Genomic DNA, 17,223 nt, shown 5'->3' on the forward strand with positions numbered 1-17,223 from the left:
TCAATCAGAAATGCTGATCCTTGGGGCTTCATGTCCCACAATGCAATGTCTGTGGCAGCACATTCCAGGTGTTTGCGCATTCCTAATGTGATTACTAAGGTATTTCTACATGAAAACAAGCTGCCCCTTTAAAGATGCTAACAAACAATCACAATGCCAATTACAGCTATGTTTTTGAAGAAATTATAGTGGCTTGATTATTAATATATCTCAGCCTGTGGCCCATGCTTTCCAGATTGCCTGGAACATGGAGGGGTTTGCACTGTGCTGTGCAGAGTGCTTAAATACTGCTGCTGAACATTCCTACCAGGGTGTGGCCTGCAACTTCAAATACACCTGCTTTGCATCTAATTTAAATGCCTGGTTTCCTAACTTTATACCAGGCTACTAGCCCCACCCTATCTCACCCTACTGACATATCCAGTTTGGCCACTCTACACTGCAGGGGCAGGCATGACTAGATTCATATGCTCAGGGCAGCAGGTTAGCCTCCAGGGAATGCTAAGTAGTAGTGCTCAGAATCTCTGAAATTCTCTGCGTGCTGCCCAGTGTCATGCAGGACAAAGCCCTGTATCCTTTCTGCAATTCTTAAAATATTTAATTCCTTTGCACATACAGCCTTCTAAGCCCTCTGTGCATAGGGCCATCTTTAGCACACTGATATTAATGGAAATGCTCCCATAGACCACTATGGGTTTCAGTCAGACCCATAAGGCTGAAGCTGTTCATATGCAAAAACATATTAAATGGGCATGCCCTGTTAGAAGTGTGAAAAGGTGACCAACAGCAAAGAAACAAAGTAGCTTTGATAATATGTGCAAAGGGACCCACTGCAGAGAATTGGCCAATGTGTTTACTAAAAGTACTGAAGAGTTAGACAGATATGATGTGTCCTTACCTGTTCTGTCATTCAGACAACTGTGAGTACTTATTGAGTGCAGATGTTTACTTTGAAGTATATTGTTCAGCCACTAGGTGTATCAGTGTGCTTTATAATGTTCTAGACATAGCGTGGAGACAAAGCTGGAACTTCTGCTATGTTGAAGTCTGTTTGTGTTTGTAGTTGTAGATGTTTTCTGTAATAATAATCTCCTATTTAAGAAGGACTGTGATTCCATATATGACTTATCAGGCATTCTGTTTCTGTTCTCTTCTAGGTCTCCTATGTAAAAGCTATCGACATCTGGATGGCTGTGTGCCTTCTCTTTGTGTTTGCTGCATTACTGGAATATGCAGCAGTCAACTTTGTTTCAAGGCAGCACAAGGAGTTTCTGAGGCTTAGAAGAAGACAAAAGAGACAAAACAAGGTACAGCTACTTTAGACTCACATTCTAAAGCTTCCTTTCCAGTGACTGATTACTCCTAGATAAAAGGAGTTGAAAACTTGCAACAGGTTCCAGCTGCAGTTCATTACCCTTATAAATAGGTGTCAGTGGATTGGTCATTGATCCTGTGTGTCTCATTCTCCAACCAGACTTCCTGAGGCAATTGTGACTTCGTGTGTTAAATACCAGATATACGAGGCTGTAGATACAATTCCAAATCTGCAGGCATGTGTGCCAGAATTGCTGCCACTGGAAGTCTTTATTTCCAAGAGTAATGTGGTGGCAGTAGAAGCTGTTTTATTTGTACTGTAATTCTAGTTGAAGAAATACTGACTTCTCTGGAGGGGAATGAGTTGTTAACAGGCTAATATTAGCAAGTGACAATACTATAACTACACAGCCCTAAAAGTGTGTGTATTGATCAACAATAGCAGTAGTTATACAGTAGTTGTGATACTCTTCTTTCTTCACACAACGCACAGTCAACTTGTGGAACTCCGCCAGAGGATGTTGTGAGGGCCAAGACTATAACAGGGTTAAAAAAGGAACTAGATATGGTCATGGAGGATAGGTTCATCAATGGCTATTAGCCAGAATGGGCAGGGATGGTGTCCCTAGTCTCTGTTTGTTTGCCAGAAGCTGGGAATGGGCGACTGGGGATGGATCACTTGATGATTACCTGTACTGTTGATTCCCTCTGGGGTACTTGGCATTGGCCACTGTCAGAAGACAAGATACTGGGTTAGATGGACCTTTGGTCTGACCCAGTATGGCTAGTCTTATGGTCTAGGATCACTTGCTGTGATGACCTGTCTTTACTCTTTGTTAATTTGATTCTTGTAAATCAATCAAATGTGAAAGATACAGGAAATATTTTGTTGTAATAAAAGAATGTCAAATGAGACAAGAGCAGCTATCCATTTGGGTTGTTTTTGCTTGACTTTCCTAGGAACTCTGATGCTAGTGTTTCACAACAAGGAATAAAGTTTCTAAGACTTCCTTTTTATTTTATTATTTCCACTGTTATTTGTTTGTTGTTTGTTTGTTGACCATTCACAATTTATTTCCTTTTGAAGTAATCCATATGGTTTTGCATGATGGTCTTCTCTCACTGTGCCTTTCTTTCTTTCACTGTTGTGCTATTTCCATTCTCACTGCTGCTATCTGTTCTGACAATCTGGGGACAGGCACTGGCTGTGACTGTTGGGAATGAAAGCATCCAGTTGGTGCAGCACATGAATGGCTTGCAAAGCAAAGAGTCGTCAACATATAGGAAAGTGAATCAGATTTACAATTCAAACTCAAGGGTAAAACCATAGAGAGAAAGAGGGACCAAGAGAGACACTTGGTGTGAAAACAATGTCATAAATCTGCAGCACAGCCTGTTTTCATGGCATCACATGTAACCTCTTGTGTTCTCTTTGCTGAATGCCACAGCAAAATATACAGTCCTATCCCGAGTATGAAAAGCTGTTCTATGCTATACATTTCGACCCCTTGTGCTCAATCTTTATCTCCACACCCCCACCCCATCACTACATTCATGGCACTGTCATCCCCAATTTTCTCAGGAAAAGTGCATTTGCATTGTGTAGCCTGCTTCCCCTGTAAATGTACTTACTGTGTAGTGAGTGGAGACAGGAGAGTAGACAGTGCCCGGAGACGGAAAAAATCTCTTTTATCTCATCTTTCAAATGAATGTATTCCAACAAAACTAGGTTCGTGTAGTGAAATGCACTTTGATTGACATGACGTTCATTCCTAAACCTGAAACCCTACAGTGTTCCTTCTCGGCATACTCTGACTCTTGTTTATTGGGTTGTGAACACCATGAATTAAAAAGAAACCAGTTTACTGATTTTTTTTATTGTTGTTCTTTTGTGAGGAGCAGTTGGTCTGAAACCTTTTATATTTACAGTATACACCACCCAGAGTGAGTGTTATTTTAGCAGTTTTGCAGTAATGTACTGGCAGCTGATAGACCCAGATTATGGGTGAAAAGTGGGGGTGGGGGTAATAAACTCAGCACTGGAGGGAGAAATACTTTTAGGGATATTGCTCATTATACAGTGCTGGTGGCTGACCTATAAAACTCTGGTGGTGCAGATAAAATGGAACCAGAATCTAAACCTCCCTGGAGTTGTTGGTTTCCCAAAACAAAAACACAGCTCATCTCTGCTCTACAACTGGCTATTGTTTTATGCCTCTGACTCTGACCAAGGTCAGTAAAAAAGTGATTTCAGGAGATTTTGCTGCGTTATAGAAGAAGCATCAGCTTTCATGATCAGAGCAGACCCACACAGCTCCTGGTGTGAGCTCTTTCTGCTATCTTCCCTGTATCATTCAATAACCTGATTGTTGTCAGGTGGAGCCATTAGCCAGGCTGGATTCCATATGCAACTCAGAAGATTGAATAGTGGCATTGCCATGTGAACAGAGTGCTTTTGCCCCAGGTGTGACCATACACAGAACTGACATACACAGAACTGACAATAACAAGAGAATTGTCAGGTTCTCATTGCAAGGTAAAATTAATTGCTTTATATGGCAGGCATAATGTGCATTCCTGGAAACCAAATTCAAAATAGCAAAACTAGTTGAAGTAGGTGCTCTGCTGTGCAGTTCTTTTTAACCTTTTGGAGACACCTAGATGAGACCAGCATAGGGTCTGATTTCCCTTTTTCCTAAGGAAAAATCTACAGAGATCTCTCCTGGATTTCCATGATGGCATTGCCCCTACTGCACATAAGACCAGGATCATCCATATACAGGCTGTGTACCTCTGCAGTATTTTTGGCCCCACTTTTTGGCAGGCTGGGCTCCAATGGAGTTGCATTATCAAGGTATCTGTAGTCATGAACTGGGTCCAGAGAACAACCACCACAGTGGTTTGCTCTTGGGGAATGTTCACTGGGCCAGCGGGAGATGTTGCATATTCCCCAGAGTCACACGCCAGGCCTGCCACTTCCTCCGCGCAGCATCAGTTCACCAGGTGAAGATCTCCAGCAAGTTCCTGGGGAGATGCTGACAAAGAGGCAGCTGATCGCCTATCTGTACAGTGTAGATGATTGCCAAGCAGAGATCTTGAACGTAAGAATGGCCATACTGGGAAGACCAAAGGTCCATCTAGCCCAGTATCCTGTCTTCTGACAGTGGCCAATGCCAAGTGCCCCAGAGGGAATCAACAGAACAGGTAATCATCAGGTGATTCTTTCCCCGTCACTCATTCCCAGCTTCTGGCAAACAGAGGTTAGGGAAACCATCCCTGCCCATCCCGGCTAATAGCCATTGATGGACCTATCCTCCATGAATTTATCTAGTTCTTTTTTGAACCCTGTTATGGTCTTGGCCTTCACAACATCCTCTGGCAAAGAGTTCTACAGACTCTGTATTGTGTGAAGAAATACTTCATTTGCTTGTTTTAACCCTGCCACCTATTAATTTCATTTGGTGACCTCTAGTTCTTGTGTTATGAGAGGGAGTAAATAACACTTCCTTATTTACTTTCTCCATACCAGTCATGATTTTATAGACCTCTATCAGATCCCCTCTTAGTCGTCTCTTTTCCAAGATGGATAGTCCCAGTCTTATTAATCTCTCCTCATACGGAAGCCATTCCATATCCCTAATCATTTTTGTTGCCCTTTTCTGAGCCTTTTCCAAGTCCAATATATCTTTTTTGAGATGGGGCGACCACACCTGCACAGAGTATTCAAGATGTGGGCATACCATGAATTTATATAGAGGCAATATGATATTTTCTGTCCTATTATCTATCCCTTTCTTAATGATTCCCAGCATTCTGTTCACTTTTTTGACTGCCACTGCGCATTGAGGGGATGTTTTCAGAGAACTATCCACAGTGACTCCAAGATCTCTTTCTTGAGTGGCAACAGCTAATTCAGACCCCATCATTTTATATGTATAGTTGGGATTATGTTTTCCAATGTGCATTACTTTGCATTTATTGACATTGAATTGTCATCAGCCATTTTGTTGCCCAGTTACGTAGTTCTGAGAGATCCTTCTGTAGTTCTTCGCAGTCTGCCTGGGACTTAATTATCTTGAGTAGTTTTGTATCATCTGCAAATTTTGCCACCTCACTGTTTACCCCTTTTCCAGATCATTTATGAATATGTTGAATAGGACGGGTCCCAGTACAGACCCCTGTGTGACACCATTATTTACCTCTCTCCATTCTGAAAACTGACCATTAATTTCTACTCTTTGTTTCCTATCTTTTAACCAGTTACCAATCCATGAGAGGACCTTCCCTTTATCCCATGACAACTTTCTTTGCTTAGGGACCTTGTCAAAGGCTTTCTGAAAATCTAAGTACACTTTATCCACTAGTTCCCCCTTGTCCACATGCTTGTTGACCCCCTCAAAGAATTCTAGTACATTGGTGAGGCATGATTTCCCTTTACAAAAAAACATGTTGACTCTTCCCCAGCAAATCATATTCATCTATTTGTGTGACAATTTTGTTCTTTACTATAGTTTGAACCAGTTTGCCCAGTACTGAAGTCAGGCTCACCGGCCTGTAATTGCCAGGATCAGCTCTGGAACCCTTCTTAAAAATTGGCGTCATGTTAGCTCTCCTCCAGTCATTTGGTACAGAAGCTGATTTAAATGATAAATTACAAACCACAGTTAGTAGTTCTGCAATTTCACATTTGAGTTCCTTCAGAACTTTTGAGTGAATACCAGCTGATCCTGGTCACTTATTACTGTTTAGTTTATCAGTTTGTTACAAAACCTCCTCTAATCACACCTCAATCTGGGACAGTTCCTCAGATTTGTCACCTAAAAAGAATGGCTCAGGTTTGGGAATCTCCCTCACATCCTCAGCCGTGACGACCGATTAAAAGAATTCATTTAGTTTCTCCACAATGGCCTTATCGCCTTTTGAGTGCTCCTGTAGCACCTCGATCGTCCCACTGGTGGTTTAGCAGACTTCCTGCTTCTAATGTACTGAAAAAAAATTGGTTTCAGAGTAGCAGCCATGTTAGTCTGTATTCGCAAAAAGAAAAGGAGTACTTGTGGCGCCTTAGAGACTAACCAATTTATTTGAGCATGAGCTTTCATGAGCTACAGCTCACTTCATCGGATGCATAAAGTGGAAAGTACAGTGGGGAGATTTATATACATAGAGAACATGAAACAATGGTTGTTACCATACACACTGTAACCAGAGCGATCACTTAAGGTGAGCTGTTACCAGCAGGATAGCAGGGGGCGGGGCGGGGGGAGAACCTTTTGTAGTGATAATCAAGGTGGGCCATTTCCAGCAGTTGACAAGAACATCTGAGGAACAGTGCGGGGTGGAGGAGGAATAAACATGGGGAAATAGTTTTACTTTGTGTAATGACCCATCCACTCCCAGTCTCTATTCAAGCCTAAGTTAATTGTATCCAGTTTGCAAATTAATTCCAATTCAGCAGTCTCTCATTGGAGTCTGTTTTTGAAGTTTTTTTGTTGAAGAATTGCCACTTTTAGGTCTGTAATCGAGTGACCAAAGAGATTGAAGTGTTCTCCGACTGGTTTTTGAATGTTCTAATTCTTGATGTCTGACTTGTGTCCATTTATTCTTTTACGTAGAGACTGTCCAGTTTGGCCAATGTACATGGCAGAGGGGCATTGCTGGCACACGATGGCATATATCACGTTGGTAGATGTGCAGGTGAACGAGCCTCTGATAGTGTGGCTGATGTGATTAGGCCCTATGATGGTGTCCCCTGAATAGATATGTGGACACAGTTGGCAACGGGCTTTGTTGCAAGGATAGGTTCTTGGGTTAGTGGTTCTGTTTTGTGGTGTGTGGTTGCTGGTGAGTATTTGCTTCAGGTTGGGGGGCTGTCTGTAAGCAAGGACTGGGCTGTCTCCCAAGATCTGTGAGAGTGATGGGTCGTCCTTCAGGATAGGTTGTAGATCCTTGATGATGTGTTGGAGAGGTTTTAGTTGGGGGCTGAAGGTGATGGCTAGTGGCGTTCTGTTATTTTCTTTGTTGGGCCTGTCCTGTAGTAGGTGACTTCTGGGTACTCTTCTGGCTCTGTCAATCTGTTTCTTCACTTCAGCAGGTGGGTATTGTAGTTGTAAGAATGCTTGATAGAGATCTTGTAGGTGTTTTGTCCATCATGTGCCAGCAATGCTTGACTAGAGACTGGGAGTGGATGAGTCATTACACAAAGTAAAACTATTTCCCCATGTTTATCCCCCCCCCACCCTCTCACTGTTCCTCAGACGTTCTTGTCAACTGCTGGAAATGGCCCACCTTGATTATCACTACAAAAGATTCTCCCCCCGCCCCGTCCCCTGCTCTCCTGCTGGTAATAGCTCACCTTAAGTGATCACTCTGGTTACAGTGTGTATGGTAACACCCATTGTTTCATGAGGGATAGCTCAGTGGTTTGAACATTGGCCTGCTAAACCCAGTGTTGTGAGTTCAATCCTTGAGGGGGCCATTTAGGGGTCTGGGGCAAAAATTGGGGATTGGCCCTGCTTTGAGCAGGGGGTTGGATAGATGACCTCCTGAGGTCCCTTCCAATCCTGATATTCTATGATTCTATGTTCTCTATGTATATAAATCTCCCCACTGAATGCATCCGATGAAGTGAGCTGTAGCTCACCAAAGCTTGTGCTCAAATAAAATTGTTAGTCTCTAAGGTGCCACAAGTACTCCTTTTCTTTTTATAAAAAAATTGCGATTACTTTTTGAGTCTTTGGCTAACTGTTCCTCAAATTCTTTTCTGGCCTTCGTAATTATATTTTTTTTACACTTCTTGGGGCCTTGAGAAGGCTCACAAACACATAGCTGGTTTGCTGGGTCATCATTCACTGCCCTGAAAGGCTTGGACAGAGTTTACAGTGAAATGCGCATGCTGCAGTCAGAAGACAGCTTCTAAATAACACACCTGCAGAGGAAGGATTACAAGGCCACTTTCATTGACCTAATCGAGATCTCCTTTAATTGCCACGAGCTCTTGTTCCTCTCTGAGGCAACTCCCAGAGCACAACGTGAATACACACACAAAGCCAGTCTGTTACAAACATATATACCATCTCCACAGGTTTACATGTGGTACGTGAACAACAGAGTAACCAACTAGGTTCATACACATCCTTAATGGGGAGGTCTCTTAACTTTCATGGGGGTTTAATGCTTCACGCAGACATATGGCTTTAAACAGAATGCACAGACATCTTGCTAACCCTCACAGTCTTCACTAGAGCCTCTGTTTATGGTTTCATAGCACTAGGGCTAGAGCAGAAAAACAGATTGTGATCTACAAGAGTAAACCCATGAGATGGGGCCTAAGGGGAAGAAAACTGCAACAGTTCCACTCATTGAGTTTGCTCTGAGGTCTTCTGTTTAGGGAGAAGGGATTGTCTCTCCATGGAAGAAACAGCAAGCATGAACTGCACACTAGAGATCCCCCAAGATCCACATATATCTGCATAGGTCCAAAGGGACCTGATGGAGAACCTGGACTTTCATGTGCAGGCTCTGCATATCCACTTTACCTGTAGAGCCCATGAGACTTCTTACAATAGCTGCCTCCAGGTTCTCTATGAGTAGGTCACCAGGAGCCTTCCTATAGACCAGTATTTTCCAAACTTGTTCTGCCGCTTGTGCAGGGAAAGCTCCTGGCGGGCTGGGCCGGTTTGTTTACCTTCCATGTCCGCAGGTTCGGCCGATCGCAGCTCCCACTGGCCGCGGTTTGCTGTGCCCGGCCAATGGGGGCTGCGGGAAGCGGCGGAACAAGTTTGGGAACCACTGCTCTCGACTTTGATGATTGGTGCTGTGTGTGTGTGTGTGTATATATATATATATAATACACACCCCTAAGAGAAATAGGAGAATTGTAATTCTTCAGTGGAGAAGTGGTTTGTGGAAAAGGTAGTAAAGTCAGAGGTGGAGTTCCAGTGGAGAGCCAGGAAATATGAACTTATTTGGCTTATGAGATGAGAGTTAGACCCAACCAGTACTTGGCTAAGTGATCTCCAAGGAAAGCCTAGGTTGCTGCAGGAAGTAATACTGATAAACCAGTAAGTGGCTTTCTTCTCTCTGCTTCAGTAGTGAACCAATGCCTCACCATTGCAGTGCAGAGCATTGAGTTATTAGAGGGAGGTGTCAACTTTCAGACAAAATAAAACCTGAGCTGCTCCTGACCATGTGTAATCATTAAAGATCCCATGGTATTTTTCCTAGAATCAGGACATTTCCCAGTATCTACATTGCATTCTGGGGGATCACATTCTCTCTGTGCAGTTTCAGGTGGCTATAGTAGTCACTTCCTGTCCTAAACAGTTGTGTAGTTTTCCGTGCAGTGTTAAAAACCCATTGTAAAAGGAATACCAATTACATATATAAAAAGGAAACAAGGTGAAGGTAAAAGGAATAAGTGGATATTTGCACTTTTGGATCTTACAATAGTGTTTTGTACTCCTATGCACGTAAGTACATTGCAAATAATTTGAGAATTATTCTTCTAGCACTAATGTATGTATTGTGGCTGCCATTTTGGCTAAAACCAGGGATTGACCTGGTGATTGGCAGCACTAAAAGCACAGCTTTCCACGGCTTGAACTAAAGAGCTCAGTTCTGCAGTGGGAGGCTATAACGGACTTACATCCCCTGTGGATCGGGCCCAGAGGGATGTGTCTAGCTGCCACTAACCAGTGGGTTACATACTCCTACATATAAATTGGCATGGGTGTTCTACTCAGATTAAAATATTAGGTCTGAGATTAAATTATTATATCAGAAAATGACACTCCTACTAAACCAGGCCTGAGATCTGTGGTAGAGCAGCCTAAAGGGTATGTTGTTTTGCGGGTGGGATGGTCAGTTGATAGACAGGCGGCTGCAGTACTCAAACACAATCAGTATGACTATTTGTCAAGATAAAATATTTACATATCCATAACCTGAGAGAGAAAGTAAACACAGACTAAGGTTGTTTATAAAGAAGTGTCTCTACTTTAATTGAAATCCTCTTTTTATCGGGCTGCCGAATAATTCATTTTCTAAAGTTTCTTAGCCTTGTATGTAGTAATAGACAGCTTCTGAAGCCTGGCTTTGCCTTTAAAACATTCAGTACTACTGTCCCCAATGGACATTTTTATACTCTAACATCCTTGTGTACAGCACTCTGTGGTCTAACATGCACAGTCTGCATTATGTAACATGCCGCATCATGTGAATAATGGAAGTGCTTGAGGAAAACCCTTTTTGCTGTGCTATTTTTGGCACTCACATAGCAAGCTCAGGCACGTGAGTTTCATTGTGAAAAACAAGAGTCCAAATCTGAATGACTTCCTCTCTCTTTAACCTCTTGTTTACTTAATGGATTAAAAAGGAAGTAGGTTTTGTTGTAGATAAACATCCTGCAGATATTCTGGTAATTTTTCTTTCTTGAAGGCAATTACACGAGCACTCTACTGTAACTACACAGGAAGGCTAACAGAAGATAAATATACCAAAATTGGTGTTTAGCTCTGAATTACAGTGAGACTTGTACTACTGCATAGAGCCTGGTGAATGGCAGGGATAATCTATTGACAAACATATTAGCTTAAACCAATTTGTGATTTCATCTGCCCATGCATGCCCTTTTTTGTGAGAATGGGGTATTTGTGTGGCAAGGAACATATTCACACTAGAAGGGCTTGCCCAGCTACTCTGTTTCTTGGTTGTGTGTGTTAGTCAGGGAAGGTCTCGAGATGAAGGAGAATAGGAGAGTGAGAAAGCCAGGGATTTTGAAGCAAGGAGGGCCCTGAGCCTAGTGAGTGAGTTTTGGTGGCTCCCACAACAGGAGAGGATGAAAAGGATAGCATGGGCTGGATCCCACAAGAGTTCCAGCCTCCACAGGTCTTCTGGGATGGGCTTGAGGTCTTGTGGGATTTGGCATGAAATTTAGAGCCATGATAGGAGCCTTGTTCTCAGGGCCACTTCTTGTTTGTTGGTTTCTAGCAGCCAAAGAGGACCAGAGCATGCAGATAACATGGGTCATAGGCAGCAGTCTGGCAATGACCAAACCCTGCTCAATTATGCAGGACACATGGGTGGCTGGCTGCAGGGCTGGGATAAGATCTGTTGGGGCAGCAGAACAGGTTAACAGAACCACTGCAGCCACTTGATGCAAGGAGCCATGTGTTCCTTATCTTGGACCAGGATGCAACTGAGGAGGTCAGGAAGGAGAGAGAAAAGAGCAAGAGGCCAGGAAGGAAACCATGTCCAAAGTGGCCAGGGAGAGGGCAACTCATGGAGATGATACAGTCCATTTCAGATGAGCTCGTTGCCCAGAAAACAATTGTCAGGTGCAACGTGAGACTCCTGATCCTTGCTTCAGGGTCGACCGATTCTGATAACTAGCACTGGAGGTCACAGAGGTGCCCAACCAGATGCTGGTGGCCGTATTGAATCTTGATTCCTAGAAGCAGTATCCACAGCTAAGGGATCACTAGCACCATGCACCTTTTTGGCTCACACAATGGCGTTTGAAGAGTGTCAGGCATTCAGGGGGGTTGTGGGTCTACCCAGGGCCTGGCCTATATCAGAACCCCATATCTGACAGTTCATGGTCTTGCTAAATAGGCAGGGGCTGGCTGCACGGACAATAGCTAACCAATTAGCTGAGGTGTCCTTTTATTGAAGGTCTGTGAGTCATAGACCACTGCCAGGGATTCATGGCTTATAGAATGCTGGAGGGTTGGGCCTAGGCTGCTGAAACATGAAGCAATGTCTACAAGCCAGTGACTTGTAGATCCTTAAGCAATTAGTTGAGGTTCTTCCTCAGATCTGCCTTTCAGGGAGTGACGCTGAATTCTTTAAGGTTGGCTTTCTTTGGGGCCTTTCAGTGAGCTGATCCCTTCATCCAAGGGAGTCTCTTCGGCGTGGGCTCTTGAACTACACAACGTGCAGTCGGAGGATGACTCTCTACAGCAGTGGTTCTTAAATTTGCTCGCACCGCCCTTCTTTGTTTCTGTAGTAGTTTAAGTAGGGTGACCATATTTCCCAAAAAGAAAACGGGATACCCCCAGCCATGTGCAGAACAACCCCTAGTTCAGTATGTTTATAAAAATGATTCTCTAGTGATTCTGACTAATGAACAAATTTGTAATAATCCTGAAGGGCTCACATACAATTCCCAAACACAAAGGGGGGAAAGGGGAAAATCCAACAAATAATTTGCTTAAAACGACTAGTTCAACTAATTCTATTACTGTATGTATGAATGCACAGTCAATCTGATTCATTAATACTTGTTTCAGAGTAGCAGCCGTGTTAGTCTGTATTCGCAAAAAGAAAAGGAGGACTTGTGGCACCTTAGAGACTAACCAATTTATTAGAGCATAAGCTTAGTCTCTAAGGTGCCACAAGTCCTCCTTTTCTTTTTATTAATACTTGTGACAGATTAGTGTATGTCCATATGTATTTAGATCAAACTACAAACTCCATGCTCTTTTGTGAGTGACATTTTGATTGTAAGAAAGTATTTTGCCTACACTTTTTTGCCTTTTGCCTCCTTGTGTTGAAAGCTCCATGGAGGTGTGAGAAGAAATTCTTGTGCCTAGTAGTAGGCTAGCAATGCAGAGCAATCAAGGGCTGTGAATAGAGCAGGGCAGGAAAGTTTTCCTGGCCCATTAAAATTTTTGAGATTTCAAAAAAGTTTCCTTTACCAAACTGGGATGAAAAGTTGAGAGCTGGGGGGTGGGGAGAAGCCAACCAAAAATCCCCTAACAAATTCAGTTTGGGGCTATTGAAATATTTTGTTCTGACAATCTGGAAATTTTTCATTTTGGCCATTTTCTATTTAATTTTTTTTTATGATACGTAGCTTACATATTAAATACAAAAGTCATTTCAAACCAGAAAACCAGATTTTTTTTCATTTTGAAAATGTTGAAACCAAATGACTGAAATAGACTGAGCGGTGTTTATACTGTGGAAAACAACACAAAAGGCATAAAGAAAAATGCCCCACCTATGGGCAACAGTGCAAGGGATGTGGGCAACAGACCACTTTATGTCCCAAGGCCACAGCTACTCCAGGAACTAAAAAGCAGCAGTAAATGCAGTGATTGAGATGTAGAGACTTCCAATGAAGAGGAAGATGTCTGCAGTGTGACTAGCATATCCAAAGACTCTCAGTACACATGCATTGCAGAAGAAGGCTGCCAGCCATCTGAAACCATGCTATTAGACCAATGAACAGTCTGATTCCAGATGGATTGTGAAGCCAGCTGCAACATAATCTCAGCAACACTGATACGCAGCAACATTACACTGGAGAAATGTAACCAAGTGCTAGTGATGTACAGTAAAACTATTCTGAGGCCAATGAGCAAATGTAGGCTGTAGATAAGAAACCCATGAAACAAGTGATGTTAGCTGACACACAGGAATACCACCCACTCTTGGGCACCAAGGGCAGTGCAAGCCATGGATTTGATTGCTGGACAACACCAGAATACCCTCAGTGTGAGAGAGGAGAGAAAACAGTCACAGTGGGCCCTGCCCAGCATTCTAAAGGAATATGAATTCATACTGCAAGAAGATGGACATTTAGAGGGAAAGCTAAAGTTAGACTGTGCAGCCCATGATACTACCAAAATGCAGAGTTCCCTTAGCCCAGGGGGAGCCACTGAAGAAGGAATTGGAAAGCTTCCAAAAAAGGCATCATTAGACCCACTGAAACTAACACAGAGTGGACGAGTAGCCTGCTAGTGGTGAGAGAACCTTCAAGTAAACTGAGGATCTTGCACTGACCAAAAACAACTGAACCATGCATTGAAAAGAAGTCACTACCCATTACCAATGATTGAGGACATGCTACCCGATTTATCCAGGGCAAAAGAGTTCATTGTGAAGAATGGATTCTGGCATATTGAGCTAGATGAGCCATTCAGCCATCTGGCAACCTTTTCCACACATTTTTGCAGGTGTTTATTTTGCTGGGTATGAATGCCTGTGGCCACCAGCTCAGACTCAGGGGAAGAGCCAACGGGTGTTGGTGGGGCCATGTGTGGTCACATGCCTCCTCCCACCCTCATTTGCTACTTGGTTTGTACTGAGCATACTCTGTAACCCTGCTAAAGCCAACTACCCTCACTCTGCCCCCCAATTATCAGCAGAGAGGGGTCACCTCTGCTCAGAAGTGTTCCAGTGAAACTGAACCAGGCGCTACAGAGGCTCCCATGCATCCAGATTGTAATTGATGACATTCTTATCATAGGAGAAGGAGATGGCAAGGAAGAGGCAATACAGGACCATGATACCAAGTTGCGACATCTCCTAAATAGGTGCTGGGAGTAGAATATTAGGCTGAATATAGAAAAGCTGAAGCTGAAGAAAACTGGAGATCCCCTATATTGAACATCAGATGTTCAATCTGACTTTTGTGGGACTCCAGCCAGACCGTGAGACGCAGAGAACGATTAAGGAAATGAACACACCAAAATACGTTGAAAGGAGTCCAGCGATGTATAGTGATGGTCAAACTATCTTTCCAGATTCTGTGCACTCCTGTTGGAAGCCTGTGAACTCTTGACACAGTCAACACACAATGATACAATGTGGGAATGGCCAGAGACCCAAGAACAGGCACTAAAAGAGTAAGGCACCAGTCCTGAAGTACTGCAACCCACGGGAACAGCTAGAGGTACAGTGTAATGCCCAAGAAGGAGGCCTAGGAGCAGCACTGATGCAAAGCCAGCAGCCCACAGCATTTGCCAGTAGAGCCTGATAGAAAGAGGATATGCTCAGATAAAGACACCACAATAGAGGCTCAACTTAAATGTACATCCCAAATTAAAAAAACATAGAGAACCAAAAAAGAGCCACCATGGCTAAACAACAAAGTAAAAGAAGCAGTGAGAGGCAAAAAGGCATCCTTTAAAAAGTGGAAGTTAAATCCTAGTGAGGAAAATAGAAAGGAGCATAAACACTGGCAAATGAAGTGTAAAAATACAATTAAGAAGGCCAAAAAAGAATTTGAGGAACAGTTTGCCAAAGACTCAAAGTAATAGCAAATTTTTTTTAAGTACATCAGAAGCAGGAAGCCTGCTAAACAACCGGTGGGGCCACTGGACGATCGAGGTGCTAAAGGAGCACTCAAGGATGATAAGGCCATTGCGGATAAATTAAATGAATTCTTTGCATCGGTCTTCATGGCTGAGGATGTGAGGGAGATTTCCAAACCTGAGCCATTCTTTTTAGGTGACAGATCTGAGGAACTGTCCCAGATTGAGGTATCGTTAGAGGAGGTTTTTGGAACAAATTGACAAATTAAACAACAATAAGTGACCAGGACCAGATGGTATTCACCCAGGAGTTTTGAAGAAACTCAAATGTGAAATTGCAGAACTACTAACGGTAGTCTGTAACCTGTCATTTAAATCAGCTTCTGTACCAGATGACTGAGGGACAGCTAATGTGACACCAATTTTTAAAAAGGGCTCCAGAGGTGCTCCCAGCAATTACAGGCCAGTAAGCCTGACTTCAGTACTGGGCAAACTAGTTGAAACTATAATAAAAAACAATATTATCAGACATATAGATGAACATAATTTGTTGAGGAAGAGTCAACATGTTTTTGGTGAGGCATGATTTCCCTTTACTAATCTACTAGAATTCTTTGAGGGGATCAACAAGCATGTCGACCAAGGGGATCCAGTGGATATAGCATACTTAGATTTTCAGAAAGCCTTTGACAAGGTCCTCCACCAAAGGCTCTTATGCAAAGATAGCTGCCAGGGGATAAGAGGGAAGGTGCTCTCATGGATTGGTAACTGGTTAAAAGATAGGAAACAATGGGTAGAAATGGTCAGTTTTCAGAATGGAGAGAGGTAAATAGTGGTGTCCCCCAGGGGTCTGTACTGGGGCCAGTCCTATTCAACATATTCATAAATGATCTGGAAAAGGGGTAAACAGTGAGGTGGCAAAATTTGCAGATGATATAAAACTACTCAAGATAGTTAAGTCCCAGGCAGACTGCGAAGAACTACAAAAGGATCTCTCAAAACTGGGTAACTGGGCCACAAAATGGCAGATGAAATTTAGTGTTGATAAATGCAAAGTAATGCACATTGGAAAGCATAATCCCAACTATACATATAAAATGATGGGGTCTAAATTAGCTGTTACCACTCAAGAAAGAGATCTTGGAGTTATTGTGGATAGTTCTCTGAAACATCCCCTCAATGCGCAGTGGCAGTCAAAAAAGTGAACAGAATGCTGGGAATAATTAAGAAAGGGATAGATAATAGGACAGAAAATATCATGTTGCCTCTATATAAATCTATGGTACGCCTACATCTTGAATACTGTGTGCAGATGTGGACGTCCCATCTCAAAAAAGATATATTGGAATTGGAAAAGTTCAGAAAATGGCAACAAAAATTATTAGGGGTATGGAATGGCTTCTGTATCAGGAGAGATTAAAAAGACTAGGACTTTTCAGCTTGGAAAAGAGACGGCTAAGGGGAGATATCATTGAGGTCTATAAAATCATGACTGGTATAGAGAGAGTAGATAAGGAAGTGTTATTTACTACTACTCATAACACAAGAACTAGGGGTCACCAAATGAAATTAATAAGCAGCAGGTTTAAAACAAATAAAAGGAAATATTTCCTCACACAATGCACAGTCAATCTGTGGAACTCCTTGCCAGAGGATGTTGTGAAGGCCAAGACCATAATAGGGTTCAAAAAAGAACTAGATAAATTCATGGAGGTTAGGTCAATCAATGGCTATTAGCCAGGATGGGCTGGGATGGTGTCCCTAGCCTCTGTTTGCCAGAAGCTGGGAATGAGCAACAGGGGATGGATCACTTGATGATTATCTGTCCTGTTCATTCCCTCTGGGGCACCCGGCACTGGCCACTGTCAGA

The 17,223-nt window shown here is 42.8% G+C and overlaps 1 protein-coding gene across 3 annotated transcripts in view; it reads left to right on the forward strand.

Annotated features, from left to right (window-relative positions):
* Nucleotides 1-17,223, forward strand: part of GLRA2 (glycine receptor alpha 2) — a 164,080-nt gene that overhangs the window by 119,649 nt on the left and 27,208 nt on the right. For all 3 annotated transcript variants that reach the window (XM_084623518.1, XM_084623519.1, XM_084623520.1), the window contains exon 8: nt 1,158-1,307. In XM_084623518.1, the coding sequence (XP_084479644.1) occupies nt 1,158-1,307 (150 nt within the window). The remainder of the gene's footprint in view (nt 1-1,157; nt 1,308-17,223) is intronic.

Source organism: Lepidochelys olivacea, assembly GCF_965140295.1.
Source record: "Lepidochelys olivacea isolate rLepOli2 genome assembly, chromosome: 1".
NCBI lineage: Eukaryota > Metazoa > Chordata > Testudines > Cheloniidae > Lepidochelys > Lepidochelys olivacea.